Genomic DNA, 13,785 nt, shown 5'->3' on the forward strand with positions numbered 1-13,785 from the left:
CGACACCCCATAACATCAACGTGGAATACTGGCCTACACACGACACCCCATAACATCAACGTGGAATACTGGCCTACACACGACACCCCACAACATCAACGTGGAACACTGGCCTACACACGATGCCCCATAACATCAACGTGGAACACTGGCCGCCACACGATGCCCCATAACATCAACGTGGAATACTGGCCTACACACGATACACCATAACATCAACGTGGAATACTGGCCTACACACGACACCCCATAACATCAACGTGGAATACTGGCCTACACACGACACCCCATAACATCAACGTGGAATACTGGCCTACACACGACACCCCATAACATCAACGTGGAACACTGGCCTACACACGACACCCCATAACATCAACGTGGAATACTGGCCTACACACGACACCCCACAACATCAACGTGGAACACTGGCCTACACACGATGCCCCATAACATCAACGTGGAACACTGGCCGCCACACGATGCCCCATAACATCAACGTGGAATACTGGCCTACACACGATACCCCATAACATCAACATGGAATACTGGCCTACACACAATACCCCATAACATCAATGTGGAATACTGGCCTACACACAATACCCCAAAACATCAACGTGGAATACTGGCCTACACACAATACCCCATAACATCAACGTGGAATACTGGCCTACACACAATACCCCATAACATCAACGTGGAATACTGGCCTACACACGATACCCCATAACATCAACGTGGAATACTGCCCGCCACACGATGCCCCATAACATCAACGTGGAATACTGGCCTACACACGATACCCCATAACATCAACGTGGAATACTGGCCTACACACGATGCCCCATAACATCAACGTGGAATACTGGCCGCCACACGATGCCCCATAACATCAACGTGGAATACTGGCCTACACACGATGCCCCATAACATCAACGTGGAATACTGGCCGCCACACGATGCCCCATAACATCAACGTGGAATACTGGCCTACACACGATACCCCATAACATCAACGTGGAATACTGGCCTACACACGATACCCCATAACATCAACGTGGAATACTGGCCTACACACGACACCCCATAACATCAACGTGGAATACTGGCCGCCACACGACACCCCATAACATCAACGTGGAATACTGGCCGCCACACGATGCCCCATAACATCAACGTGGAATAATGTTATTTAACATTTTTACAAATTAATCAAAAATGAAAAGCTGAAATGTCTTGAGTCAATAAGTATTCAATCCCTTTGTTACGACAAGCCTAAATCATTTCAGGGGTAAAAATGAGCATGGCCTCCCTCATCTCCCTGGGTCGCTCCTCTTTTTAGTTCACTGCAGCTAGCGACTGGAACGAGCTGCAACAAACACTCAAACTGGACAGTTTTATCTCAATCTCTTCATTCAAAGACTCAATCATGGACACTCTTACTGACAGTTGTGGCTGCTTTGTGTGATGTATTGTTGTCTCTACCTTCTTCCCCTTTGTGCTGTTGTCTGTGCCCAATAATGTTTGTACCATGTTTTGTGCTGCTGCCATGTTGTGCTGCTGCCATGTTGTGTTTCTACCATGTTGTTGTCATGTTGTGTTACTACCATACTGTGTTGTCATGTGCAGCTGCCATGCTATGTTGTTGTCTTAGGTCTCTCTTTATGTAGTGTTGTGGTGTCTCTCTTGTCGTGATGTGTGATTTATCCTATATATATAAAAAAAAATGTAATCCCCCGTCCCCGCAGGAGGCCTTTCGCCTTTTGGTAGGCCATCATTATAAATAACAATTTGTTCTTAACTGACTTACCTAGTTAAATAAAGGTTAAATAAATAAATTAAAAATACATATTTTTTTTAAACCCACATATACAATTATTAAGGTCCGTCAGTCGAGCAGTGAATTTCAATACATATTCACAGATTCAACCACACGTTCATATCTTTCACCTGGATTCACCTGGTCAGTCTACGTCATGGAAAGAGCAGGTGTTCTTAATGTTTTGTATACTCAGTTGTCGTGTCTTTGGCCGTGCCGGATGAAGTGATATGACACGCTATTCTATAAAATCATTTCTCTTAAATTAATATTACCTGATTAAGCTAGTCAGGTAAATGTAATTAACTAGAAAGTTGGGGCACCACGAAAGAAAGAGCTGTTAACTTCCGAATAAACTCTTAAAGACCTAGTAATATTTTACATCAATAGCAGTCAATATTTAATCGTCACTTTATTTAGTCTCATCTGAAAGTCGTAAATTCTTGGTTATCTTCACGAATCCTGGCTAACAAGTTGAATACGCAATACAACATTTGGTTAAATTATTTATTTACTAAATACCTAAATAATCACACAGAATTACATCTACACAGAATGGATCATACAATGATTATAAATTATGTCATAAAGGAAAACGTCCCTAGCGGACGGAACAGATATGACGGCTGGTTACACAAAGGAAAGGGGGTTGGGTTTTGAATGAAAGAGCGGGAAGACTGAGTAACAAAGGGAGAAGCTATGCTATCGTAAATACAGAATCTTATGCATTCTAAATAACCGCCCATTTGGAAAAAGGAAAATGCAATAAATATTTACTCTAAGCTGCGCTTCAATAGGTTGGTCGTAGATGGAAGGCCGGGTTGCCCAGCAGGGATCTCTTGTCCTCTGAAGATTGTCTCTGGTGGTAAACTGGATACGTCATCCGTCCTTTCCTAGCCCGCTGCTAACTCAACGGCTAGGAGGTATCACTTCTGGAGTGAATAAGAGTTCAAAGTTCATACCAAGTTGCCATACTTTTAAGCTCGTACCTATATTCTGGCTGGTATAGTCGAAATTCCTCCTTTCGGCGTGTCGATCGTCACTTTCACATTGAACACGATGCTAATTTCGTTAGGTTATTATCTGAGCTCTTTTAACGTAGGACCGTCGTCCTCACGTCCTTGGAACAGAAAGTTGAATTTTCATCAACGGGTTTATATAATGGTGAAAGAAGGGCGTGTTTCATAGTTTACAACCAGTGTCTGGTCACTTGGGCGGGGCCTCTGAGTGAGCAGAGTTTCTCTATGATAAACCGTTCTCTCATTTAAGAAGCTAAAATTACATTTAATCTTTTCACAAATAGTTTCATATTTAAACATTTAAATTGCACAACAATTCCATGTGAATCTGATAACTAGAATGTGTCAACTTTCCAAGATACAGTTTATGTCATCCTGTCATTAGTAGTAATGTCTCAGACAACAACTGATCTGAGATCATATTCATTAAGTCCCAACGCATATTTTCAACTGGTTGGATTACCGAAATATGGTTCCATTTCCCACCTTTCGATGTTACCAGACTCTCTATGTTACAAAGGCTTTACAAGAGTCAACTCTATAGAGTAGAGAGAGAAAAGGGCAAAGGTATTTATGGGGGTCATAAACCTCCACTACCAGGCCAATGTCATGACACAGTGTATATGTATATTATAGTATTATATAGTGTATATTGTAATCAAACATGGTTACAGAATATGTGGAATTAAACCTGCAGTCTTAAGAACTTCAGCCAGATAATTAACCCTCCGCTCCACCAGGGGGCAGCTGTGGCCGCTCCACCAGGGGCCAGCTGTAGCCGCTCCACCAGGGGGCAGCTGTGACCACTCCACCAGGGGCCAGCTGTGGCCGCTCCACCAGGGGCCAGCTGTGGCCGCTCCACCAGGGGCCAGCTGTGGCCGCTCCACCAGGGGCCAGCTGTGGCCGCTCCACCAGGGGGCAGCTGTGACCACTCCACCAGGGGGCAGCTGTGACCACTCCACCAGGGGGCAGCTGTGACCACTCCACCAGGGGGCAGCTGTGGCCGCTCCACCAGGGGCCAGCTGTGGCCGCTCCACCAGGGGCCAGCTGTGGCCGCTCCACCAGGGGCCAGCTGTGGCCGCTCCACCAGGGGGCAGCTGTGGCCGCTCCACCAGGGGGCAGCTGTGACCACTCCACCAGGGGGCAGCTGTGGCCGCTCCACCAGGGGGCAGCTGTGACCACTCCACCAGGGGCCAGCTGTGACCACTCCACCAGGGGCCAGCTGTGACCACTCCACCAGGGGGCAGCTGTGACCACTCCACCAGGGGCCAGCTGTGGCCGCTCCACCAGGGGGCAGCTGTGACCACTCCACCAGGGGCCAGCTGTGGCCGCTCCACCAGGGGGCAGCTGTGACCACTCCACCAGGGGGCAGCTGTGGCCGCTCCACCAGGGGGCAGCTGTGACCACTCCACCAGGGGCCAGCTGTGACCGCTCCACCAGGGGGCAGCTGTGACCACTCCACCAGGGGGCAGCTGTGACCACTCCACCAGGGGGCAGCTGTGACCACTCCACCAGGGGGCAGCTGTGACCACTCCACCAGGGGCCAGCTGTGACCACGTGGGGTTTCTTCAGTCCAATACGGTCAATCAGGACACAGAACCTGATTGACTGTATTTAACTGAAGAAAAAAACACAAGGCCACAGCTGCCCCCTGGTGGAGCGGAGGGTTAATACTTTGGCTCGGGAACCAAACTTTGCAAGTTCAAAACTCACATGTGCAGATTGTTAACATATATGAAGTGTCCATGTGCAGATTGTTAACATATATGAAGTGTCCATGTGCAGATTGTTAACATATATGAAGTGTCCATGTGCAGATTGTTAACATATATGAAGTGTACATGTGCAGATTGTTAACATATATGAAGTGTACATGTGCAGATTGTTGACATATATGAAGTGTACATGTGCAGATTGTTAACATATATGAAGTGTACATGTGCAGATTGTTAACATATATGAAGTGTACATGTGCAGATTGTTAACATATATGAAGTGTACATGTGCAGATTGTTAACATATATGAAGTGTACATGTGCAGATTGTTAACATATATGAAGTGTACATGTGCAGATTGTTAACATATATGAAGTGTACATGTGCAGATTGTTAACATATATGAAGTGTACATGTGCAGATTGTTAACATATATGAAGTGTACATGTGCAGATTGTTAACATATATGAAGTGTACATGTGCAGATTGTTAACATATATGAAGTTTACATGTGCAGATTGTTAACATATATGAAGTGTACATGTGCAGATTGTTAACATATATGAAGTGTACATGTGCAGATTGTTAACATATATGAAGTGTCCATGTGCAGATTGTTAACATATATGAAGTTTACATGTGCAGATTGTTAACATATATGAAGTGTACATGATGTGGTTGTGTTTATGTGGTTAAATGCTGTTCAGATCTGCTCTAATCTGCATTAAGATTCGGTCAAACTGAAATATAACATTTTCTAAATGCTCTTGAAATGTTCTGAGGACCTGACGTGTATATTGTGTGAACATCAATGGAATATTATGTCAAACCTGAAACAAATATGCTATGAACATCATAAAAACAGACTTGTTTCATTCTTACAGCATTAAGGGAATGTCCTGTGCGACCTAACTTATACATTGTATGAATGTCATCACAACTGAGCATATTTTGTACATTGGGAACTTATCTCCTGTAATGTACCCACAATGTTCCCACAACATAATTACCTGTTCTGGGAAAGGCTGTTCTGGCAACGTTCTTGCAACATCAAAGGAATGTTTTGTTCACTCTGATAAAAACACTAAATGATTGTCAGCACACCTGGACAGTTGTTTTGTTTGTTTGGGGAACATATCTCTTGTCATGTTCGCACAATGTTCCCACAACCTAATGAAACATTCTGGGAACCTTTAAAGAACAGATGACATGTGTTCTGGGAACATCCTTGTAACATCAGGTGAATATTTTTTTCACCCTAAAGGAAACGTTGTATAATGATCTGCACGACGGGACAGTTTTTGTGTTTTGGGAAGATATCTTTTGTGATTTTCCCACAATGTTCTCAAATAGACTGTTCCCACAACCTAACAAACCATTATGGGAACCTTTAAAGAACAGATTACAGGTGTTCTAGGAACATTCTTTCAACATCAGGCGATGGTTTTATACAAACATAATCATCTCCACGAATGGACAGTTTTTGTACTATAAGAACATTTGCCGCGACCTAACGAATGTTCTGGGAACCTTCACAGAAACAATTTTGGTTTGCTGGGTATAGACACATGGATAGACTCTTCCTTCCTTCCTTCCTTCCTTCCTTCCTTCCTTCCTTCCTTCCTTTCTCTCTCTCTCTAACACACACACACGATTCCTATGCGTTTCTGCAGTTTCTGACTATAAAAACATTATCCGACCAGAGAATAAGGGCCAACAAACCTCCATAAGTCATCTATCTGAGGGACTGCATCCAATTACAGGCCCGGGAATACTTAGCCTGGCCAATCAGAGCCTATCAAATATTATCTTAGCCAATCACACCCAATAAATATTAGTCTGGCCAATCACAGCCTTTAAAATAACCCCATTCAACTGACTGGCAGATATAGGCCAGGAGGGAGCTAAAATGATTCACACACACACACACACACACACACACACACACACACACACACACACACACACCACACACACACACACACACACACACACACACACACACACACACACACACACACACACCATACACACACACACCATACCCACATACAAACGCACACCATACCCACACACACACCATACCCACACACACCATACACACACACACATCATACACACACACACCATGCACACATACACACACACACACACACAGAGACTCCTCACCAATCCCCATACTTCCAGGCAGGTTCATTAGTTAGTGATTCGTCTCCAACAGTGTAGCCCAACCCAGCGCTCGCTGCTCGGCCTTCTGGGTACAGACCGAGCGTCCCTCATTTGGGAGTAGGTCACTGCATTGCATTTCCACACTAATTCATTCCATGACGAAGCCCAACGCTGAGACACCCCACTAATGTCTCTGACTGTCTAATTGACTCGGCCTCTTCGCTCTTCACACACCGACTGTCTGTATGTTTAAGACGTCAAATATTCAAATCCAATGGAGATTTCCCCATTAAGCGCATCATTAATTCTATGTAAATGTTCCTGTGGATTGATTAAGTCATTATGACTGAGTGTTGCTGGAGGAGAGAGGGGGAGGAGAGGGGAAGAGAGAGGGGTGATGAGGAGAGGGGTGATGAGATGGGTGATGAGGAGAGGGTTGATGAGAGGGGTGATGAGGAGAGTGGTGATGAGGATGGACTGATCTGCAATATACGTACTGGTCAACACACAGGGTGACTAACTGACCTGCCAGTGGAGAATTATGCTCCAAATGAGTCCAAGAATCAGTTTATGATTCCCATCAACAATGTCGGCTCCTCCTATATTCACCAGTTCAACCTGCAGAGAAGATACAGGGAGGGAGATACAGGGAGGGAGAGATACAGGGAGATACAGGGAGGGAGAGATACAGGGAGATACAGGGAGGGAGATACAGGGAGGGAGAGATAGAGGGAAACACAGGGAGGGAGAGATACAGGGAGATACAGGGAGGGAGAGATGGAGGGAGATACAGGGAGGAAGAGAGAGGGAAACACAGGGAGGGAGAGATACAGGGAGATACAGGAAGGAAGAGAGAGGGAAATACAGGGAGGAAGAGAGAGGGAAACACAGGGAGGGAGAGATACAGGGAGATACAGGGAGGGAGAGATGGAGGGAGATACAGGGAGGGAGAGATACAGGGAGATACAAGGAGGCAGGGAGGGAGAGAGGTGCAGGGATGGAGCGATAGAGAGAAATACAGAGAAGGAGAGAGAGAGATAGAGGGAGGGAGAGAGAGAAGGATACAGGGAGGGAGCGATAGAGAGAGAGACACAGGGATGGAGAGATAGAGAGAGAGATACACGGAGGGAGAGATAGAGAGAGATACAGGGAGGGAGGGAGGGAGGGAGGGAGGGAGATATACAAAGAGGGAGAGATAGAGAGAGATACAGGGAGGGATAGAGAGAGAGATACAGAGAGGGAGAGGTGGAGATAGAGAGATAGAGGGAGGGAAAGAGAGATAGAGAGAGATATAGGGAGGGAGAGAGAAGGAGATACAGGGAGGGAGAGAGAGAGAGACAGAGAGAGACAGAGAAAGAGAGAGAGAGAGAGAGAGAGAGAGAGAGAGAGAGAGAGAGAGAGAGAGAAAGCATGAGCTGAGATGAATCTAATTACTGTTTGCTTTCAGCTCTACCACCTCCAGAACCCTTGACTGGTGTAAACTAATGCATTAACATACTGTATATACACACTATACTGAGCACTCTATTGCTGACATACGCTAACATAGACATGCAGTCAAATATCCCTAATATAACAGAGGAGATACTCTCCTCCTCTTCTCACTCTTCCTCTTCCTCCCCCTCCTCTCTTCCCCCTCCTCTCTTCCTCCCCATCCTCTCTTCCTCCTCCTCCTCTCTTCCTCCTCCTCTCTTCCTCCCCATCCTCTCTTCCTCCTCCTCTCTTCTCCCTCCTCTCTTCCTACCCCTCCTCTCTTCCTTCTCCTCCTCTCTTTCTCTCCCTCCTCTCTTCCTCCTCATCCTCTCTTCCTCCCCCTTCTCTCTTCCTTCTCCTCCTCTCTTTCTCTCCATCCTCTCTTCCTCCTCCTCCTCTCTTCCTTCTCCTCCTCTCCTCCTCTCTTCCTCCCCCTTCTCTCTTCCTTCTCCTCCTCCCCACTTCCTCTTCCTCTCCCTCCCCCCCCCTCTCCTCCTCCTCCCCAGTGTGTGGTCTGTTCACTAATACGTACATTGTTCTTCTGTAGGATCTGCAGAGCTCTATTAACATTGTTTAGTGAGTGGAGGCGCGTGACTCCTCTCTCTTTCACCTGCAGACTCAGAACACACACATCACACAGAGAGAGAGAGAGAGAGAACACACAGAGAGAGAGAGAGAGAGAGAGAGAGAACACACGCACACAGAGAGAGAGAGAACACACGCACACAGAGAGAGCGAGAACACACGCACACAGAGAGAGAGAGAGAGAGAGAGAGAGAACACACACACAGAGAGAGAGAGAGAGAACACACACACACAGAGAGAGAGAACACACGCACACAGAGAGAGAGAGAACACACGCACACAGAGAGAGAGAGAGAGAGAGAGAGAGAGAGAGAGAGAGAGAACACACATCACACAGAAAGAGAGAGAGAACACATCACACAGAGAGAGAGAACACACGCACACACAGAGAGAGAGAGAGAGAGAGGGAGAGAGAGAGAGAGAGAGAGAGAGAGAGAGAGAACACACGCACACAGAGAGAGAGAGAACACACGCACACAGAGAGAGCGAGAACACACGCACACAGAGAGAGAGAGAGAGAGAGAGAGGGAGAGAGAGAGAGAGAGAGAGAGAGAGAGAGAGAGAGAGAGAGAGAGAGAGAGAGAGAGAGAGAGAGAGAGAGGGAGAGAGAGAGAGAGAGAGAGAGAGAGAGAGAGAGAGAGAGAGAGAGAGAGAGAGAGAGAGAGAGAGAGAGAGAGAGAGAACAAACACACACACAGAGAAGAGAAGAGATCCTTCAGAACACACAGGGGCTTTATTTACTGAACATGATATTAAAGACTTTGCTCAGGGCCATTGCTGAAAGAGGTTTATATTACAATAAAAGGTCTTGTATAAAGTTTAGGACAAAGATAGAGGAGAGGAAAGGAGGAGGAGAAGAAATGCAAGGAGAAAGACAACAGCTTGGTATAATAGGTGAGGAGATAAGTGAGGAGGTGAGGAGATAAGTGAGGAGGTGAGGAGATAAGTGGGGTTAGGAGATAAGTCGGGTCAAGAGGATAAGGAAGTGAGGAGATAGGTGAGGTTAGGAGGATGTGAGGAGAGAAGTGAGGTTAGGAGGATAAGGAGGTGAGGTGGTGAGGAGGTGAGGGAGATACATGGGGCTAGGAGGATACGGAGGTGAGGTGGTGAGGAGGGGAGGGAGATACATGGGGCTAGGAGGATAAGGAGGTGAGGTGGTGAGGTGATGAGGAGGTGAGGGAGATACATGGGGTTAGGAGGATAAGGAGGTGAGGTGGTGAGGAGGTGAGGGAGATACATGGGGCTAGGAGGATAAGGAGGTGAGGTGGTGAGGAGGTGAGGGAGATACATGGGGCTAGGAGGATAAGGAGGTGAGGTGGTGAGGAGGTGAGGGAGATACATGGGGCTAGGAGGATAAGGAGGTGAGGTGGTGAGGAGGTGAGGGAGATACATGGGGCTAGGAGGATAAGGAGGTGAGGTGGTGAGGTGATGAGGGAGATACATGGGGCTAGGAGGATAAGGAGGTGAGGTGGTGAGGTGATGAGGGAGATACATGGGGCTAGGAGGATAAGGAGGTGAGGTGGTGAATGGGGTTAGGAGGATGGTAAGGAGGATAATGAGGACATGACTGACCAGCTCGTGCCCTGCCAGTCCCTCCAGCAGCTCCAGCAGGCGACGGCCATCACACAGGTCTGTGAAGAGGTCCTGGATGGGGGGCTTCCCTGCCTGGGGAAACAGGGAACAACGCATCACTACAGGTTACAACGTTGTCAGTTCAAATCCTGAGCAGAGCAAGACAAAATGGGAGATGTGCTGTTTTTTCTGGTGTCAGACCCTAGGTACCATAATATCCTGTCCTTGTGCCTTTGAGCAAGGTCCACACATCATGACCCTCCGACAAACATATCTCCAATACTAACACAGAGAAAAAGACATATCTCCAATAGTAACACAGAGAAAAGGACATATCACCAATAGTAACACAGAGAGAAGACATATCTCCAATACTCACAGAGACACATATCTCCAATACTAACACAGAGAGATATATCTCCAATACTAACACTGAGAGACACATATCTCCAATACTAACACAGAGAGACATATCTCCAATACTAACACAGAGAGACATATCTCCAATACTAACACTGAGAGACACATCTCCAATACTAACACAGAGAGAAGATATATCTCCAATACTAACACTGAGAGATATATCTCCAATACTAACACAGAGAGAAGATATATCTCCAATACTAACACTGAGAGCCACATCTCCAATACTAACACAGAGACACATCTCCAATACTAACACTGAGAGACACATCTCCAATACTAACACAGAGACATATCTCCAATACTAACACAGAGACACATCTCCAATACTAACACAGAGACACATCTCCAACACTAACACAGAGAGACATATCTCCAATACTAACACTGAGAGACATCTCCAATACTAACACTGAGAGACATATCTCCAATACTAACACTGAGAGACATATCCAATACTAACACAGAGACACATCTCCAATACTAACACTGAGACACATATCCAATAATAACACTGAGAGATATATCTCCAATACTAACACTGAGACACACATCTCCAATACTAACACTGAGAGACATATCTCCACTACTAACACAGAGACACATATCTCCAATACTAACACAGAGAGACATCTCCAATACTAACACTGAGAGACATATCTCCAATACTAACACAGAGACACATATCTCCAATACTAACACAGAGAGACATCTCCAATACTAACACAGAGAGACATATCTCCAATACTAACACAGAGACACATATCTCCAATACTAACACAGAGAGACATCTCCAATACTAACACTGAGAGACATATCTCCAATACTAACACTGAGAGATATATCTCCAATACTAACACTGAGACACACATCTCCAATACTAACACTGAGAGACATATCTCCAATACTAACACAGAGACACATCTCCAATACTAACACAGAGAGACATCTCCAATACTAACACTGAGAGACATATCTCCAATACTAACACAGAGACACATCTCCAATACTAACACTGAGACACATATCCAATACTAACACTGAGAGATATATCTCCAATACTAACACTGAGACACACATCTCCAATACTACACTGAGAGACATATCTCCAATACTAACACAGAGACACATATCTCCAATACTAACACAGAGAGACATCTCCAATACTAACACAGAGACACATCTCCAATACTAACACAGAGAGACATCTCCAATACTAACACATTGAGACATATCTCCAATACTAACACTGAGAGACATCTCCAATACTAACACTGAGAGACATATCTCCAATACTAACACTGAGAGACATATCCAATAATAACACAGAGACACATCTCCAATACTAACACCGAGACACATATCCAATACTAACACTGAGAGATATATCTCCAATACTAACACCGAGACACACATCTCCAATACTAACACTGAGAGACATATCTCCAATACTAACACAGAGACACATATCTCCAATACTAACACAGAGACACATATCTCCAATACTAACACAGAGAGACATCTCCAATACTAACACAGAGAGACATATCTCCAATACTAACACAGAGACACATATCTCCAATACTAACACAGAGACACATCTCCAATACTAACACTGAGACACATATCCAATACTAACACTGAGAGATATATCTCCAATACTAACACTGAGACACACATCTCCAATACTAACACTGAGAGACATATCTCCAACACTAACACAGAGAGACATATCTCCAATACTAACACTGAGAGACATATCTCCAATACTAACACAGAGACACATATCCAATACTAACACTGAGAGATATATCTCCAATACTAACACTGAGACACACCTCCAATACTAACACTGAGAGACACATCTCCAATACTAACACTGAGAGACATATCTCCAATACTAACACTGAGAGATATATCTCCAATACTAACACAGAGACACATCTCCAATACTAACACTGAGAGACATATCTCCAATACTAACACTGAGAGACATATCTCCAATACTAACACTGAGAGACATCTCCAATACTAACACTGAGACACATCTCCAATACTAACACTGAGAGACATATCTCCAATACAAACACAGAGAGACGTCTCCAATACTAACACTGAGAGACATCTCCAATACTAACACTGAGAGACATATCTCCAACACTAACACAGAGAGACATATCTCCAATACTAACACAGAGACACATCTCCAATACTAACACAGAGACACATCTCCAATACTAACACAGAGACACATATCTCCAATACTAACACAGAGAGATATATCTCCAATACTAACACAGAGAGATATATCTCCAATACTAACACTGAGAGATATATCTCCAATACTAACACTGAGAGATTTATCTCCAATACTAACACTGAGAGATATATCTCCAATACTAACACTGAGAGGTACATATCTCCAATACTAACACTGAGAGACACATCTCTAATACTAACACAGAGACACATATCTCCAATACTAACACAGATACACCTCTCCAATACTAACACAGAGACACATCTCCAATACTAACACTGAGACACATCTCCAATACTAACACTAAGACACATCTCCAATACTAACACAGAGACACATCTCCAATACTAACACAGAGACACATATCTCCAATACTAACACTGAGAGACACATCTCCAATACTAACACTGAGAGACACATCTCCAATACTAACACAGAGACACATCTCCAATACTAACACAGAGAGACACATCTCCAATACTAACACAGAGAGACATATCTCCAATACTAACACTGAGAGATATATCTCCAATACTAACACAGAGACACATATCTCCAATACTAACACTGAGAGACACATCTCCAATACTAACACTGAGAGACACATCCCCAATACTAACACTGAGAGATATATATCCAATACTAACACAGAGACACATCTCCAATACTAACACTGAGAGACACATCTCCAATACTAACACAGAGACACATCTCCAATACTTACACTGAGAGACATATCTCCAATA

At 44.7% G+C, this 13,785-nt stretch overlaps 1 protein-coding gene across 1 annotated transcript in view; it reads right to left on the bottom strand.

Moving 5' to 3' along the window:
- Positions 1-10,449, bottom strand: part of LOC129842429 (dystrophin-like) — a gene marked incomplete at both ends in the record, with an annotated part of 185,041 nt that extends 174,592 nt beyond the window's left edge. The window contains 3 exon segments of the mRNA XM_055910991.1: positions 7,252-7,344; positions 8,732-8,809; positions 10,357-10,449. Of these exon segments, the coding sequence (XP_055766966.1) occupies positions 7,252-7,344; positions 8,732-8,809; positions 10,357-10,449 (264 nt within the window).
- Between the last annotated feature and the right edge of the window lie 3,336 nt (positions 10,450-13,785).

This window comes from Salvelinus fontinalis, unplaced genomic scaffold, assembly GCF_029448725.1.
Source record: "Salvelinus fontinalis isolate EN_2023a unplaced genomic scaffold, ASM2944872v1 scaffold_0040, whole genome shotgun sequence".
NCBI lineage: Eukaryota > Metazoa > Chordata > Actinopteri > Salmoniformes > Salmonidae > Salvelinus > Salvelinus fontinalis.